At 33.4% G+C, this 14,248-nt stretch overlaps 1 protein-coding gene across 1 annotated transcript in view; it reads left to right on the top strand.

Moving 5' to 3' along the window:
• The window catches only part of MAN2A1 (mannosidase alpha class 2A member 1), a gene marked incomplete at its 3' end in the record, with an annotated part of 106,902 nt that overhangs the window by 48,190 nt on the left and 44,464 nt on the right, over nucleotides 1–14,248 (top strand). The window contains exons 10-12 of the mRNA XM_080362024.1: nucleotides 2,461–2,646; nucleotides 4,103–4,217; nucleotides 6,752–6,819. Of these exons, the coding sequence (XP_080218150.1) occupies nucleotides 2,461–2,646; nucleotides 4,103–4,217; nucleotides 6,752–6,819 (369 nt within the window). The remainder of the gene's footprint in view (nucleotides 1–2,460; nucleotides 2,647–4,102; nucleotides 4,218–6,751; nucleotides 6,820–14,248) is intronic.

The raw sequence follows: 14,248 nt of genomic DNA on the forward strand, positions 1-14,248 counted from the left end.
CTTTTGGCAGAAGAATGTAAAAATAATATAGTAAGGAGAAGTTACCAGAGGAGTTTTAATCAGAACTTTGGAATGTTACAAGTGTTATGTACAAAACCCTGGAATGTTAGAAGGTTACAGAGAAGATATTTGTAAGGTTAGCAGTAATCAGGAAGTTTGACATCTATTCAGAAACAGTTTACAAATACAGTACCAAGGAGCACTAGGAATATTATTTTCTTGGAAGCATTTAACTTACTGTATCAAAATGAATACTAATTAGCTCTGTTCTGATTAGCTTGTTTTTCATAGGAATCTTTGATTTTCAGTGAAAACAGCTTTGTTTAATACTGCCATTGGAAAACGCAAGATATATAGAAAACAGGATAGATTATGTCCTTAGAAATCAAGATCCCTACCTAGGTTTTCTTTTTTTCACATTTTGCCTCAATTACAGTTTGATAAAATGCACCAAGGATTTAACTTTCTTTTAGTTTTATCATAGCCTGTTTTGTCAACTTTTTTTATTTTATTGTCATTTTTCAATTTTTTATTACTAATGCTGCAAAAAAATCATATGAATTGCTTTCAAGTTTATTTGTAGTATTTAGAACTTTACATTGATTCCTTCATGTAAGAGTTTCAGTTACCTTTCAGTTACTTTTCCGAAAGGCATAGGAGTTTCAAATCTTCCTTATAGACAAAGTGGCTTTGAAGTGAGGTTCTGGAAGCAGTATGACCTGAAAATGTTTTTACAGCTTCATTTTAGTGTTATTTCTTTTGATTTTAAGGTTGTTACCATGTTCATAAATAATAGACTTTCCTATTTAAAAACAAAACAAACCAACCAAACAAACAAAAAGATGAATTGTGGGGAGGGAAATCTAACCTGTATTTTGAGGACTAAATTTTTTTGTTCTCTGCTTCATAGCTACAGTTCAGTAACTGTTCAGTGGCCAAGGCAAATTTTTTAAAAGGATAAAACACTTTCAGATGGGGTTTATCCACTAGATGTGTATCTGATACCTTTCGAACTACTATATACTTGTTTTCCTTTCAAGTTAAACTGTAAGAGAACAAAGTAGGAGGAATGAATAGATGTAGGAATTGGCACTAAGCAACATTAAAATCACAGCCATTAAGCTTAAGTGCACTAGCAATCAAAAAAAAAAATTATTTCTTTTGGCGCTTTGATTTTGTGTGTAACTTCTCAGAAGTTTGCTAATCTGTAAGAGCAAAATCTCATTCTATCACTCAAATATTTACATTATTATGAGTTGAGTGGTTACATGTAGTAGAGTCTACTTTTCGGTTTGGTTTGACACATTTTACTTTCAGTTTCTACACAGTTGTCACCTGTGTGATACATAAAGAGAAAGACACCAGGTTGAAGTATTTTTCATTTTAATAGTTAATATCAATGCACAGTCTGAAAAGCCAGGTAGAGAATGATTTTAAAATTCGTTGTTGTACCTAGTTTAAATTTGAACGCATGCACTCACTGACAGCTTGGGTAAATGTAAAAGTTGACGTATTTTTCTTTAAAAAATAATAAAACATGCTTAGAAGTTAATGTTACATTTATTTCAAGAACATATGTTATTTCGCTCTCTTTTGTTTTTGTAACATTAACATTTATCTTCTTGGATTCATCAAACACTTGAGAAACCTCAAAGATTGAAAAGGAATCTGGCCCTTCTCAGACTTACAAAAAAAAGAACTGTAATATTTTAGGAAAAGGAGACAGGAAAAAAAAGTTAACACATGGCTTCCTACAATTTCTACAGGCATCTTTCTAGTCAGATATTAGATTCTGATAAAGCAGGTCAGAATGTAATGGTAATATTTTAGTGCTAGGCTTTTGCTTAAGAAGAAGAGAGCTCTGCATTCTGTTCAGTCTAAGAGTTTTTTAATTCAGTGTTCTAAATATTCAGGTGAATGTATAGTGAGCAGGTGCATGAACTGCCTAAGTCTTCGGGATAATTTACTTTGCTTAAAGTACAAATAACAGAATAGATACTATATGGACTATACAGATTGATATATTTCTTTCAGATGATTTAATTTGTTTAGTAAGTTGCTTTTTGAAATAGGAGTTGTATGACTCCTGTAAGACCATCTATCCTTACTGTGCTGTTTTAAGGTAAGATCTGTATACCTCACAGGTTTGTCAAAATGCTGTGTTATTTTCTACTGACATATTTTTACTTTAAAGCTCTATTTTCCATCACCAAAGCCTTTCAAGGAGCTTACAAGGTTTAAAACTAGTTGATGATGAAGTGCAGCAGTGATGTTTAACTATTTGAAGTTAGAAACAGGGTAAAAAGTACAAGAGTAAAGTTTAAAGAACTCATGGAACTAGGCAAAGTGAATGAAGTAAAAACATCAGTTTTGTTGCTTTTTTTTTTTTTTCAAGTAAAATGCGTTACTTTTTTGCTTTTTAAACCTATATAAATATTTTATTATTCTCTGCATTTCCAGGGCAGCTGAAATCCTCTACTCCTTGGCTTTGGTACAGTCCAGTAAATCTGAGAAGATGAGTGTATTTCCTTCAGTGAATAACTATAAATTGCTGACAGAAGCTAGGAGGAACCTTGGACTCTTTCAGCATCATGATGCTATTACAGGAACAGCTAAAGATTGGGTAGTTGTAGATTATGGCACTAGGTAATTTCTTATAAATATATTAATTTATATCTTAATTTCTCTTTGCTTTTTTAAAACAGAAGTATTTATTTCAGAGATACAGATTTGCTGTAGCTAGCAACATAGTACTGGAAGTGTGGTGGTGCTGCTCTTCAAGGGAAATGGATTTGGTTGCCCGTGCTTTTAATTTATAAATTATTTTTTAATCCTCTGAAGAATTTGATATCCGAACAAAATTTCTGAGGTTTCAAAAGAAGCTAGGTAGACACAATGCTGAGAGTTCTGTAATAACAGGGCTATTTTCTGCAGTAATTATTGTATAGGAGAACATTGTTTTGCTGTGCTAAGCAATGAACAAGATGGATACTAATTTAAGCATATATTCCTTGGAAAATCCCATACCCTCTGTCACCTACCTTTCTTCAGTGTGGGAAATCTCTTTCATGTTGCAAATCTTCTAATTAGTTTGTTGTTGTTTATTGCTGATAAATCTCATGGGTAGTTGCTTTCTCAGTATTGACAAATTCTTCTGCTAGCTACTTTGTGGAATTTTTTTTAAGAGGATATAATTATGTATATCTGTGTGTATGTAGATATATGCTTTAGTTATGCATTTGTTCAAAAAATGGTTATGTATTTGTATGTAACAATGTTATCATTCCAATGTTAACATTCCAGTGTAACAATTGTTAACATTGGAATGTTAAGCACTGGTAAATTTGATTGATTGAGGTAGATGATGGTAGACAGTTGATGATAGAGCATGTCTATTTAATAAGTTATTGTTTTAAATGCCTCTAAAATACTCTTTCTTGGTGTAAACTAGTGCATTCATGACAAGTATTTTCAAATTCCATAAATTTGTTATTTTTTTAATCTAGTAAAGCATAGGTGTAGTCAAGGCATAAATATGTGCAAGGCACTTGGTTATGAGAGAGTAGAAAAAAGGCTTTTTTCAGTTCACAAATAAAATATCTAAACTCTTTACATTTAAGATTTTTTTTTAAACCCTGTGTCAGTTGAACCAATGGAAATAATGGTAATAATTTAAATTTTTATGTTTCAAATTGTTTTTCTAGTTCTGCTTAAATGCAGTCTTGACTTTGTGACCAGTGTTACATGCTTGTCTCCACTATAGATACTAGAAATTAAACATATAAAACACCAACTTTCCTGAAATTACATTTTGAAAAAGTATGTGATTTTTTGAGGGTGTTTTATAGCATAACAGTGGGGTGGAAATATACTTTATTTTCAGTATGCAAGGTAGAAATACAATGAAACTCAATGTATTTTTGCATTTTGCAGTCTGGTCACTCATTGCAACTAGCTGTGCCTAATTTCATGCTATATTGATATTAAAAGTTCCATTTCTCTTTCTGTAACTCATCCTTTTGAGTTCTTTAATATTTTAAAGATTTTATTATATCATTGAATAAAAATATGAAAATTAACAAGACTTCAACATTTTTAACAGGCTTTTCCACTCAATAATGAACTTGAAGAAAGTGATAATTGACTCTGCTCATATTCTTATCCTAAAGGATAAAGGTGCTTATAATTATGACACGTCAACTCCATTCCTGAAGATGGTGAGCTATCATTCCTGATTTCCTCCAAACATAAAATGTGAACTGTCTTTTCAGTACAGTTTGAGTGTCCTGGAAGAAGTAAAAATGAAATTTGCTAGTAGTAATACCTGCTGAAAAATCAGCTACTTGTCACTGTTCATGTGAGTTGAAGATATGGGAAAGTAACAAGTAAAAACTTCACTTAAGACTGAAAAAACAGCACATCTAAAGAAAATTGTCTTATTTTGTTCCACTTTGTGAATCACACAGTAAAACCATGTGTTCCGATTTTTTTGTGAGCATAAATTTGTTCGTGACTTCAGTGATGTGCATATGGTAAGTAAATAAGAAACAATATCCAGTCCTGTAATTTGACTTTGCTTATTACTTAAGCAAATGTAGGAAGTGGAAAATTTCCAACTGAATGTAAGCTTAAGATGCATTCACAAGACCAGGTCTAGGAAAGACCTTGTGCTTTTTTCCTTAGCTGAAAGTATTTGAAACAGGAACTCACAGATGATAAAGTCAGCAACAGATGCCCACATATCATTTTGAGACCCATTTTACGGTGAGGAGCACCTCGAAGAAACACTTACTAAGTGTTTCCTTGCAAAATTGTTAAGTTTCTTCACTCTCTGAACAAATGCTCTCTCCTGTGATAGCTAAGTAGTTTTCTGAAGTCTACTGAAATCTGTACACCTGGAACAGAGAGCAAATGAGATGCTTTAATTTTTTTTTTTTGTGTACAAATGTAGCAGTTTTTATTATGAGATTACCTCACACTTCTGATATAACTAGGATGACATATATTCTGCTGGCTTAGAAGTACTAGATGTGTCATACCTCAAATTATACTTCCAATCACATGTATTTAAAAAAAATAGAATAATTCTTTATACATTTTATGACTTTGATGCTAATATATATGCACATGCTATATATATGTGGCTGTGGGTATGCACTATATGTGTGTGCCACAAATGTAATTTTTCTCCCAATTTGAAAAGGCTAACAAAATGAATACGCACCTTCATAAACTACAAATATTTTGAAGTTCTTATTGTGGATTTTGTAGAATGCTAATGGAAGAATTTCCGGATATTTACAGAAAACCTTTTGCAAATCTGCAGCAAACAGAAAGTTCAAAAGGCACTTGTTTTGAAATACTATAATGATATTTTGGTGGCTGACAGAAGCTGACATCAAAAATTACACAGATGGGCATTCAGAAGGATTGTTGAGAGAGCTTAGAAAGACCAATGAGCAAGATTGAAAACTGATGTTGTCTTTGAAGGTAGAAGAAGGAAAAAGCACATGGTCAAAGGAGCAGAGCAGCAGACTGTAGTAGTATTCCAGCAAACTGTAGGGACAACAAGGGGAAAATTGCCCTTCTTGAAACCAGAGAAAAGGAAGCTGGAAATGAGACAAGATGGAAGGGTTCCAGAATTCCACTGCTTGCACTGTGTTTCTGCCGTTCTTAATTATTAGTTACACACAAAAGCGTCATGTTTTTTCTCAGATGATAACAGGATGTTTTGTATGTTATGTGCATGTTTTATGGACTACATCAATAAATAAACAAAGCCTAAATTGCTTGGAAGACAATACACTGAAAAATGGAAGAAATTTGGAGATCTCTGAATGATCCAACCGATAGGATGAGATCCAACCTATAAAACTAAAGCTATGCAACCATTGCGTCATTCCTGTGTATTAGTCTTACACCTTTGAGTGCAGAAAGAATGCTTCCATATAAGAGACAGTAGTTGGATTTGAAAAACGTGATTTTGAGGAATATTCTAAGGAACTGGGAGCTTTGCACTTCAGTTATAAAGTCTATTGGTTCATATAATGGTAATAACTATAGGGATGTGACATGGACAGCTGGGCTCTTGTCTTGCTTAAATACTAATGCAATAGTGACAGTAATGCCTTTGTCACTAACTTTTCTTAATGGAAGTGAACCTTGGTCATATTGTATATAGGAGAGAAACCAGTGAAAAATCAGAATTGATCAATATTGTGAAACAATTCTTCAAATAGTTGGTCACATAAAAATCATACATACACCCAAAATTATCTCTTTTGAACATTTTCTTTATGTACAGTGTAAGGTAACAATGGCATCTGACAGAAGACTAAACTCAATCCTTGTGACAAATATACAGGAGTGTAGGGTTTCAGAGGGTAAATTTATAGCAAGAGAAAGTAATATATGATAAATATTTGCAAAATCTGAAGGAAGTTGAAGATTGATATCTTGTATGCAAAAATGAAAACACGGAGGTCACAATTTGATGGTGATATCTAATCTAAGATACGTACAATGAAAGCAAGTGTTTGTTAATGAATTAGTCAAAATGAGCCCTTTTGTCAGTCTGAAGTACTTAGTTTATAAACTTTTGTGTCCTTTATAAGGTGTTAATGTAGACTTCTGTTTATGGTATGGCTAGTATGGTTTTGTACTTCATAAAATTCATTCATGTAATACACAAAACTCATATGTTATACATTTAAGTGTATTCTTAAGCAAATTCAAAGATCTTATCTTCTAGGATGATGTTCAGTCTTCCCAAGATTCTTTGCCACACAAGACAGTTATAAAGCTGACATCGCAACCAAGGTAAATAATTTACATTTTACTTGGTGTCTGAGATTCTTTTAGTAGTGTGTGTGTGTTTTCACTACCAAGTAGGTTTTTATGCCATTTCATTTTTTGTAACATTCACTCAAAATAAAGGGAAATTAAAAAAAAAAAAAAGGATAGGCTGGCGTATTATGCTAATACTATTATGTCTAGTCAAAAGAAAACATACCACTTTAAAACTATAGAAGTTTCTCACATAGAACTAATTCATAATATATAAATACTGGGTTGTCTTTAAAATTTAAGTAGAGTGTAAACTAGGACACTGTTTTCTGTTAACTGCAACTTTCCACTGTATTAAGATGGCTTCTTTATATGTAGTTTGAGAGCATTCAGTTGTAACTATCATCCTGCTGTCACCATGAATGTTCGGTATCCAACCTGAAAGAACTTGAACATTCATTAAAAATCAACTAATCCAAATAAAGTAAGATGTATGGCTGCGAGAGCGGCTATGTGTGTAAATCAAATATATATCAAGGGTTTTGCTTGCAGATGGCTTAAGATTAATTTAAAAAGTAGTGAATGCTATTTTTGCTGGTGTTAGTATTTAATTTCTCTAATTCTAGAAAGTGGCAAAGCTTAATTGCCTAACTCATGAAGGTGTTAGACTATTCAACAAACAGACTGCTACTGTTAAAACATTCTGATCAGATTCTTCAAAAAAATGGGTAAAGTTTTGTCATTGTGAGCTTTTGGGGGAAGCTGTCTTCAGTCTTCTAAAGTTAAACGTTTGCGTATATGTAGTTCTAGTGTAAGCTTGTCTCTGCAGCATTCAGGTAGAGCATACTTTATTTTTTTTTTTAATAGGAATTTTATTCTCTTGTTGGGGTGCTAGATAGATGCTAATACATTATCTTAAACTTGTCCAAGATGGACAAAACCTCAGGTGCCTAGCTATTTATTTGAACAAAATCTTTTAACTTTTTCAAAATATTCCCTCAGATATCCTTACAGGGAAATGATTATATATATTATATATAAACACTTAGCTGGAGGCAAGTTGTGATGTAGAGTTTCTTAGCCATTTGAGGATAGCTTTACTTCTTTAGGTTAGCTATTGAAATTTCTTCTATCCATCCCCTGAATTGCCTTTTGTTTGCATCCACTGTTCCACTTACCTCTCTGCATAGTAAGTTTTCCCAGTTCTGGTGTTCATGCATTTCAGGCATTTGCTTTTTTTTTTTTATTATTTCCCCCTCTCCTCTCGTGCATTAAGTAGACATTAATTTTAAAATAAAAAAGCTTTATAATACATATGTTATCCTAGCAGCCTGTTGCAGCTATTCTCTAAACTTGTCTTAACTTACTAAGAAGATAATGTTGGTAGATAATTGCTAGTTTTTACTTGTCTGGTACTGTGAAGATACCATATGATCATGTACCATGTGATTCATGTTCCAAAGACTGTGTAATCAGAATTATAGGAGACAGAAGAAAGAGGAAAAAAACGGAGAGAGAAGGGAATGAGAAAGATTACAAGGGAATATTGATATTGCTGCCTGAAAAATCTGTTTTTTATAATGGCTTCCTGTTTGTAGGCACTTTGAAAGCAATGCTTCAGTGCACACTACTTCATGTCTCCTTTGTTGGTAAAATTTTCACTTGAATATCTGTATGTTCAATTGTTTTCTCTTATTTTCATAAGCTTAATCTTTCTAGCTTCTAACTTTATCTCTGGTTGTACTCTGAATCTCCACTAGTGTTACTACCATCATGAAAAGTGGTATGCAAGCTGAGACAGTAACTTTTGCTTAAATATAACATGTGAATATTGTAACTATGCATCTGGGTTTTCTAGGTAACCAGTATATATGTGAAAAGTTCATTTTATTAGAATCTTAAACTCAGTTTGAAAAACTTATCATTAAGGATTACTGTGCCTAAACTTCAGAATTTGAAGTATCTAAGACAGAAACTGAATTTTCATTTCAAATTTTGAGATATCAGCAGATTGAAAATACTGATTCTGATCAAAACTCGATTATTTGGTTGTCCTTTATTCATAATAGTCTTTATTGTTCATGTCTGTAGCATGAAATCTCTAGATATCTGTCTGTTAATGTGTTTTAATATACCATTATGATGGACAGAAATTAAGTCAATGTAACTGACAAGGTGTTACTTTTCTTGAGTTGCCTGAATATTTAGTTTTTTGTAGTTTTGCATTTCCATGTCAAGATTTTTACAAATATCTGCATTGTAAATTGATTATTCTTGTAGAAGTTTGGTTCATATCACCTATAAATTGAAAGAGCACTACTAATGGGAAGCTCACAAAATAATGAAGGTTTTTATCTGATTAATTACTCAATTTATTTTTTTTTTCCTTATTTTATTGAGTTGATACTGTCAATTTCAAATCTAACCTACTTTTTAACAGGGAAGTATTTGGTAGTACACTTTTGCCTCATCCAGCCTTTCTTTTTGGTGTTCTTAGTTAAATGATCTCTTGACTGCTTGTGGGAGTTGTAGTCAGTAGTGAAAACTGATGGGACAGACTGTGCAGAAGAGTTAGTACAGCCTGATTACATGGAAAAAAAAAAAAAAAAGAGAAAAAAAATCTTTCAGGAGTCATTGTCCTAGTACAAAACAGTTCCAGATTGTGTAGTTGAGAAGTACCTTTCAAACCGCTTCTAAGTAGGTACCACTTTTAATATATTCAGTATTATTCCCTCCCCCCCCCATGCATCTCTTCTGTAGTGCTGTTGCTGTATTTTTATGAATCCATAGTTTTATAAAAAACATGATGTGTCAACTTCAATGAAATAGGTGTGTAGAGCATTTTAAATCTTACTGTGACTCTGCCACCTTAGAACAACCTGGTGGTCTTATGATCAGGCTTTTGAGTACTGCCATTATGGTATATTTATTTACACTAAACCTCTTTTTACCTGATAACTGAAGTTGTATGCTTTTTAAAAAATTGTTACTTTCAGCTGAAAGACAAAGCTTTCACAAGATAATATCCAACTAGATATGGAAGTACTTTCATCTTGTTTTGAAATTAACAATTGAAGACAAAGCCCATGAGTGTGCTGATAAATTGGATAGCGCATCATACTTCTTGTGAGAGCCCTGACCTTTGATATAATCATTGCTTCTTGGGAATAATCTGCCACAAGTCATACTTCCCAAATGTCAAAACACTTGCTCAACTTCGGAGAGCGGGTGTGGCTTGACCCTTTTGCCATGCACTTTAAGCTGTTGACTGTTGATGAAGGGTCTGTCAATAGTGTGAGTGGCAAGATTTACTAGCTATTTGTATCTACGGTGTTTCCCAGAGGTAGCATTACAGGGGAATGTGGTACATGACCAAGTAATTAAATTGACTGTGTGTACTAACTTGGATTTGTATTAGTAATGTTTGGCACAAAATGGTGAACATAGGAGTGAATGAGATCTAACAGTATCAAATCATGCTTTTTTTTTTTTTCTTTTTATTTTCCTGCTTCTGAACCTTCACGTATACCTGCGTGGGGAGCTGCAGTAGTGAGCTCCATTGCACTCTACAAGCATGGTCTAACACAGGGCTGTCAAACTCATTTTCACCAGGGGCTACATCGGCCTCATGGCTGTTGTCAACGGGCGAAGGTAATTTTAGGACTACATTTATAAATGTAGAAGTAGTTACATTTATGCAATCCTAAAATTACGTTCACCCTTTGACAACAGCTGCGAGGCCCATCTGTGTTGAAGATACTACGATGTTGAAATATTTTTAAGTCATTGATTTAGAATTATTTTTAATACTGAATCAGCAATACTTATTTGCCCACAAATACTCATATCAGCTAATTGTAAAAAAATTTGTATGATATCCTCCTTATCAGGCTGGTTGAATAGCTTAGCAGACACATTTTCTACTAGTTGAAATATTCATGGTGCTTAGAAGATTAATTCTGAATGGGATATGCAGTAATCAATTATTTCGTCAAAGATTTGTCAGAGAACCGAACAGCTTAGTGACATCCACCTTATAAAAGAAAGATTCTTTTTTTTCCCAATAGGGGATACAAAGTAATCTGGGCTATTTATTTTTTTTTTTTTTCTGAGAAAGACAATTCTGATTTACCTTTAAGATTTTGCATGTTGGTTACATTTTAAAAAAAATCACTTGGCAGGTGTACCCACTGCTTTCTCAACACAACACATAATGTATAAATTAATGCTATGTTACTAAGTTTAACGTGTGATTAAGAGTAATGTACAAAGGTAAAAAATTCTTTGCAGAGCAGTGTGTATGTTGCTGTATTTGGTTGGAAGATCACAGCAACAATAACTTGCATAAGAAGGAAATTCTGTTGGTGTGATATGCCAAAAGGTAAAACTGTCCTGATGATGTGAAGCACATGATTAAAGCTGTATCTTTTTGATCGTATAAGATGACTTGATTTGGGTAATGTTTTAATATTCTCATTTGGCAACTTTAACTTTGATGGTGGGATTTTTTTTGTTTTTTTTTGACCTACATTGCCCTTGTTGGTACTATCAGTCTAAACAGCTGTCCAGTTTAGTTTGAAGGAGAGGATGCTCCGACAGCATTTGACATTTCAGTAATACACATTTTAACTACTTTTTAGGTTTACATGAATTCTGAGGCATATGTGTTTCTAGTTATATACTGAAACAGTTTAGATATACAGTTAAAACAAGGGTAATTTCAATTGTCAGTGAGGGAATAAAAATGTTCAAAGAAAACAAGAAAGAATACAGTAACATTTAAAATGAGGCTGAAAGTATTTGTGGCTGTCTGTACATTGCTAATAAGCCCACTTATTCCCCAGTGAAAAAAAAAAATCCCTGAACAAACCAACAGTTTTGTTTTTTTATTGGATGAAATAGTGATAGCAATATGCACAGCCTTGTTATGTTTCTGTTGAAGTGGAACCTCTGTATTAATAACTTTAAGTCGACAGGATGAGTAGTTGTTCAGTCGAGCCTTAAGACTCTTCTGTTAACAAACAACATTTAATTAAGCACTTGTATTCTCAGCAAGGAGTATTCTCTGTGCAAGTAGTTAAAAGATCTGAAATATGCGAAGAGCTGCACTTCTAGTTTCTCATACCCTGGCTGTTCAGGCTGAATACAGCCTAGTGGTTTTTTTTTAAGTTACTTTAAAGTGTTAATCTTGGTTGTCAGCAGCCTGATCAATTTATCGGACTTCAGGTGACCTGTAACTGCCACGAACATGTTCTGTTTGTAGTAAACTCAAGGTCATTTTTGACTAAATTGGATGGGTATTTAAAAAGAATTCTCCTTCCTGGTTTTCATGATAGCAAATCTGTTGCAAAGGCAATGCAGTGCTTCACTGACACTGGGTAACTCGGATGTCTGAATCCTGAGGCATCGGTTAATATGAACGTGAAATAAATATTTTAGTAAAAATCATTCTGACAAAAGTGAAACAAATAAACAAAACCAAAATCGGAGTACATTAATTCTGCTTTATAGGTGGAATTTAGCTATGCTACTTTTGACCAAAACTGGCATTTCCTGCATTGGCGATGTCTAATGGGAGAGAACGAGCATGGAAGAGTTCACAGCACCTTGATCTCTTAATTCTCGTTATTTCTGTAAGGTCATAGCAGTTTTTCAGCTATTTCTATTTTTACAGTACAAGTTTTTTTCTACTTGTTATAATTGCACTACATTCAGGCTTATCTTCGGGACTGACTCCCTGCACAGGCTGTTGACATTTCGCTGAAAGCTTATCTGTGAACTCTAAAAACAAAGCAACAAATAAGCTAAGGGATGAATGTCTGTTTTGATGTAAGGGATATCTCTTTAAAACTGAACTGTATTCATTTTTTGAGTTATTATAAATTTTCGTTATTAAGAAGAAAAAGAAACAGCTTTGATTTGCAATAAATTCCACTCTGAAGCTTTCTTTGGAATTAATATTTATTTTTTAAAACTCAGTTTTAACTGTCATGCTTCTGAATTCAAGAGTTTCTAAAAGTCGTTAAATTTCAAACTTTTAACCATTACTTTTTCAGCCTGTAAAAATTCTTGTAAATAAAATTTTTCAGGTTTTGGTCTGTCTTATTGTTGATAAACCAATGATGATCTGACTATCTTTGAAACCACAGTTGGAAAATTAAGCCAGTAAATAAGGTGATACAGTTTGTAGCATTTGTAGCATCTTTGCAGGTTCTCAAGATTTCACAACTTTAGGAATTTCAGTTTAGTGCACAGAATTTGAACATTTTTTGTGGAGTGTTGCAGTACCAGTGCAATCAGATTATGATGGTGCTTCAGTTGCTTTAAGTGTTATAATTTTAAAATTCCACAGTTAGGTGTTAGAAGAAATTTCTGGATTCCTCTGAAAACACTGTTTGTAATGGAAGTGTTATATAAAATGCAGAAAGCATAGATTAACTGAATGTACTTTGGGGAGGAGGAAAAATACCTGGGTTTGTTTTTCAAAACCAAAAAGTGGTCATTATGAAGGCATATGGATAGTAAAGAACTGAATACAGCTGAAGGATCTGCATTATATACATGTACTTGTTGAAGCAATTTTGGACGTAGAAGAGGCACATTTTCAGTATATTAGTATACCTGTGTATTATTTCTTTTTTTTCCAGGCACTGGCCCCTTCAGCCTTTTTACTGGAGTTGCTTTGAGGCAATACTGTAGTTAGTCCAAGGCTTTCAAGGCACAGACTGAAGTGATATGGCATACTTGAAGTCTTTCTTTCTGCTCTTCTGAACCAGATTTTTTTTCCCTTCTAAATGCAGATTTATAAAGCCTGCACTACAAGAGGAACAAGGAAAGGATTTTAGTGAAGGTACTTCCTGATCCTGAAAAAGTCAGGGGGCTTCAAGCCCATCTTGGACTTCAGAACACCTCACAACTTTGTGGTAAAAGAAAAATTTCAAATAGTGCCTTTGGACTTAATCCTTTTATCTCTGTTTGGAGAACAATCATGTAGTCCAGATTAGGATATGTGTGCCGCTACAATCCATCCAAATCATAGGAAGTATGTGTATCTGACATATGTATTAGGTACATAACATTTTCAAAGTCTTGTCTTAGGTTGATGTTGGTTTTTTTGTGTTCTCAAAATTTAGTTCTTGCCGTGCTGTTGTCTGTGTTTATTGTGAATGCTGTTTTCTTAAGGATGTTCCGTGATTTGTTCTTGAGAAAGCCGTGCAAAGATCCTGTTTCCTGTGAGAGCAGCGGGGTGGAATATGTGTCTGATTCTCTGCCTTTTGCATGAGCAATGGATATTATGAAGATATATCTGTAGAGTTATAAAAAGGAGAATTGGTAGGAATGTGTGTGTGGGTTCTCTCACCTTTATTAAGAAACCTGAAGTTTTACTTCGGTTTTGTCATTAGGAAGGGCATTCCTGGAACTTTTTTTTTTGAAGCTTAGTATCATTGCTTTTAATTATTTG

The sequence above is a fragment of the Nesoenas mayeri genome (assembly GCF_963082525.1).
Source record: "Nesoenas mayeri genome assembly, chromosome: Z".
NCBI classification, from domain to species: domain Eukaryota; kingdom Metazoa; phylum Chordata; class Aves; order Columbiformes; family Columbidae; genus Nesoenas; species Nesoenas mayeri.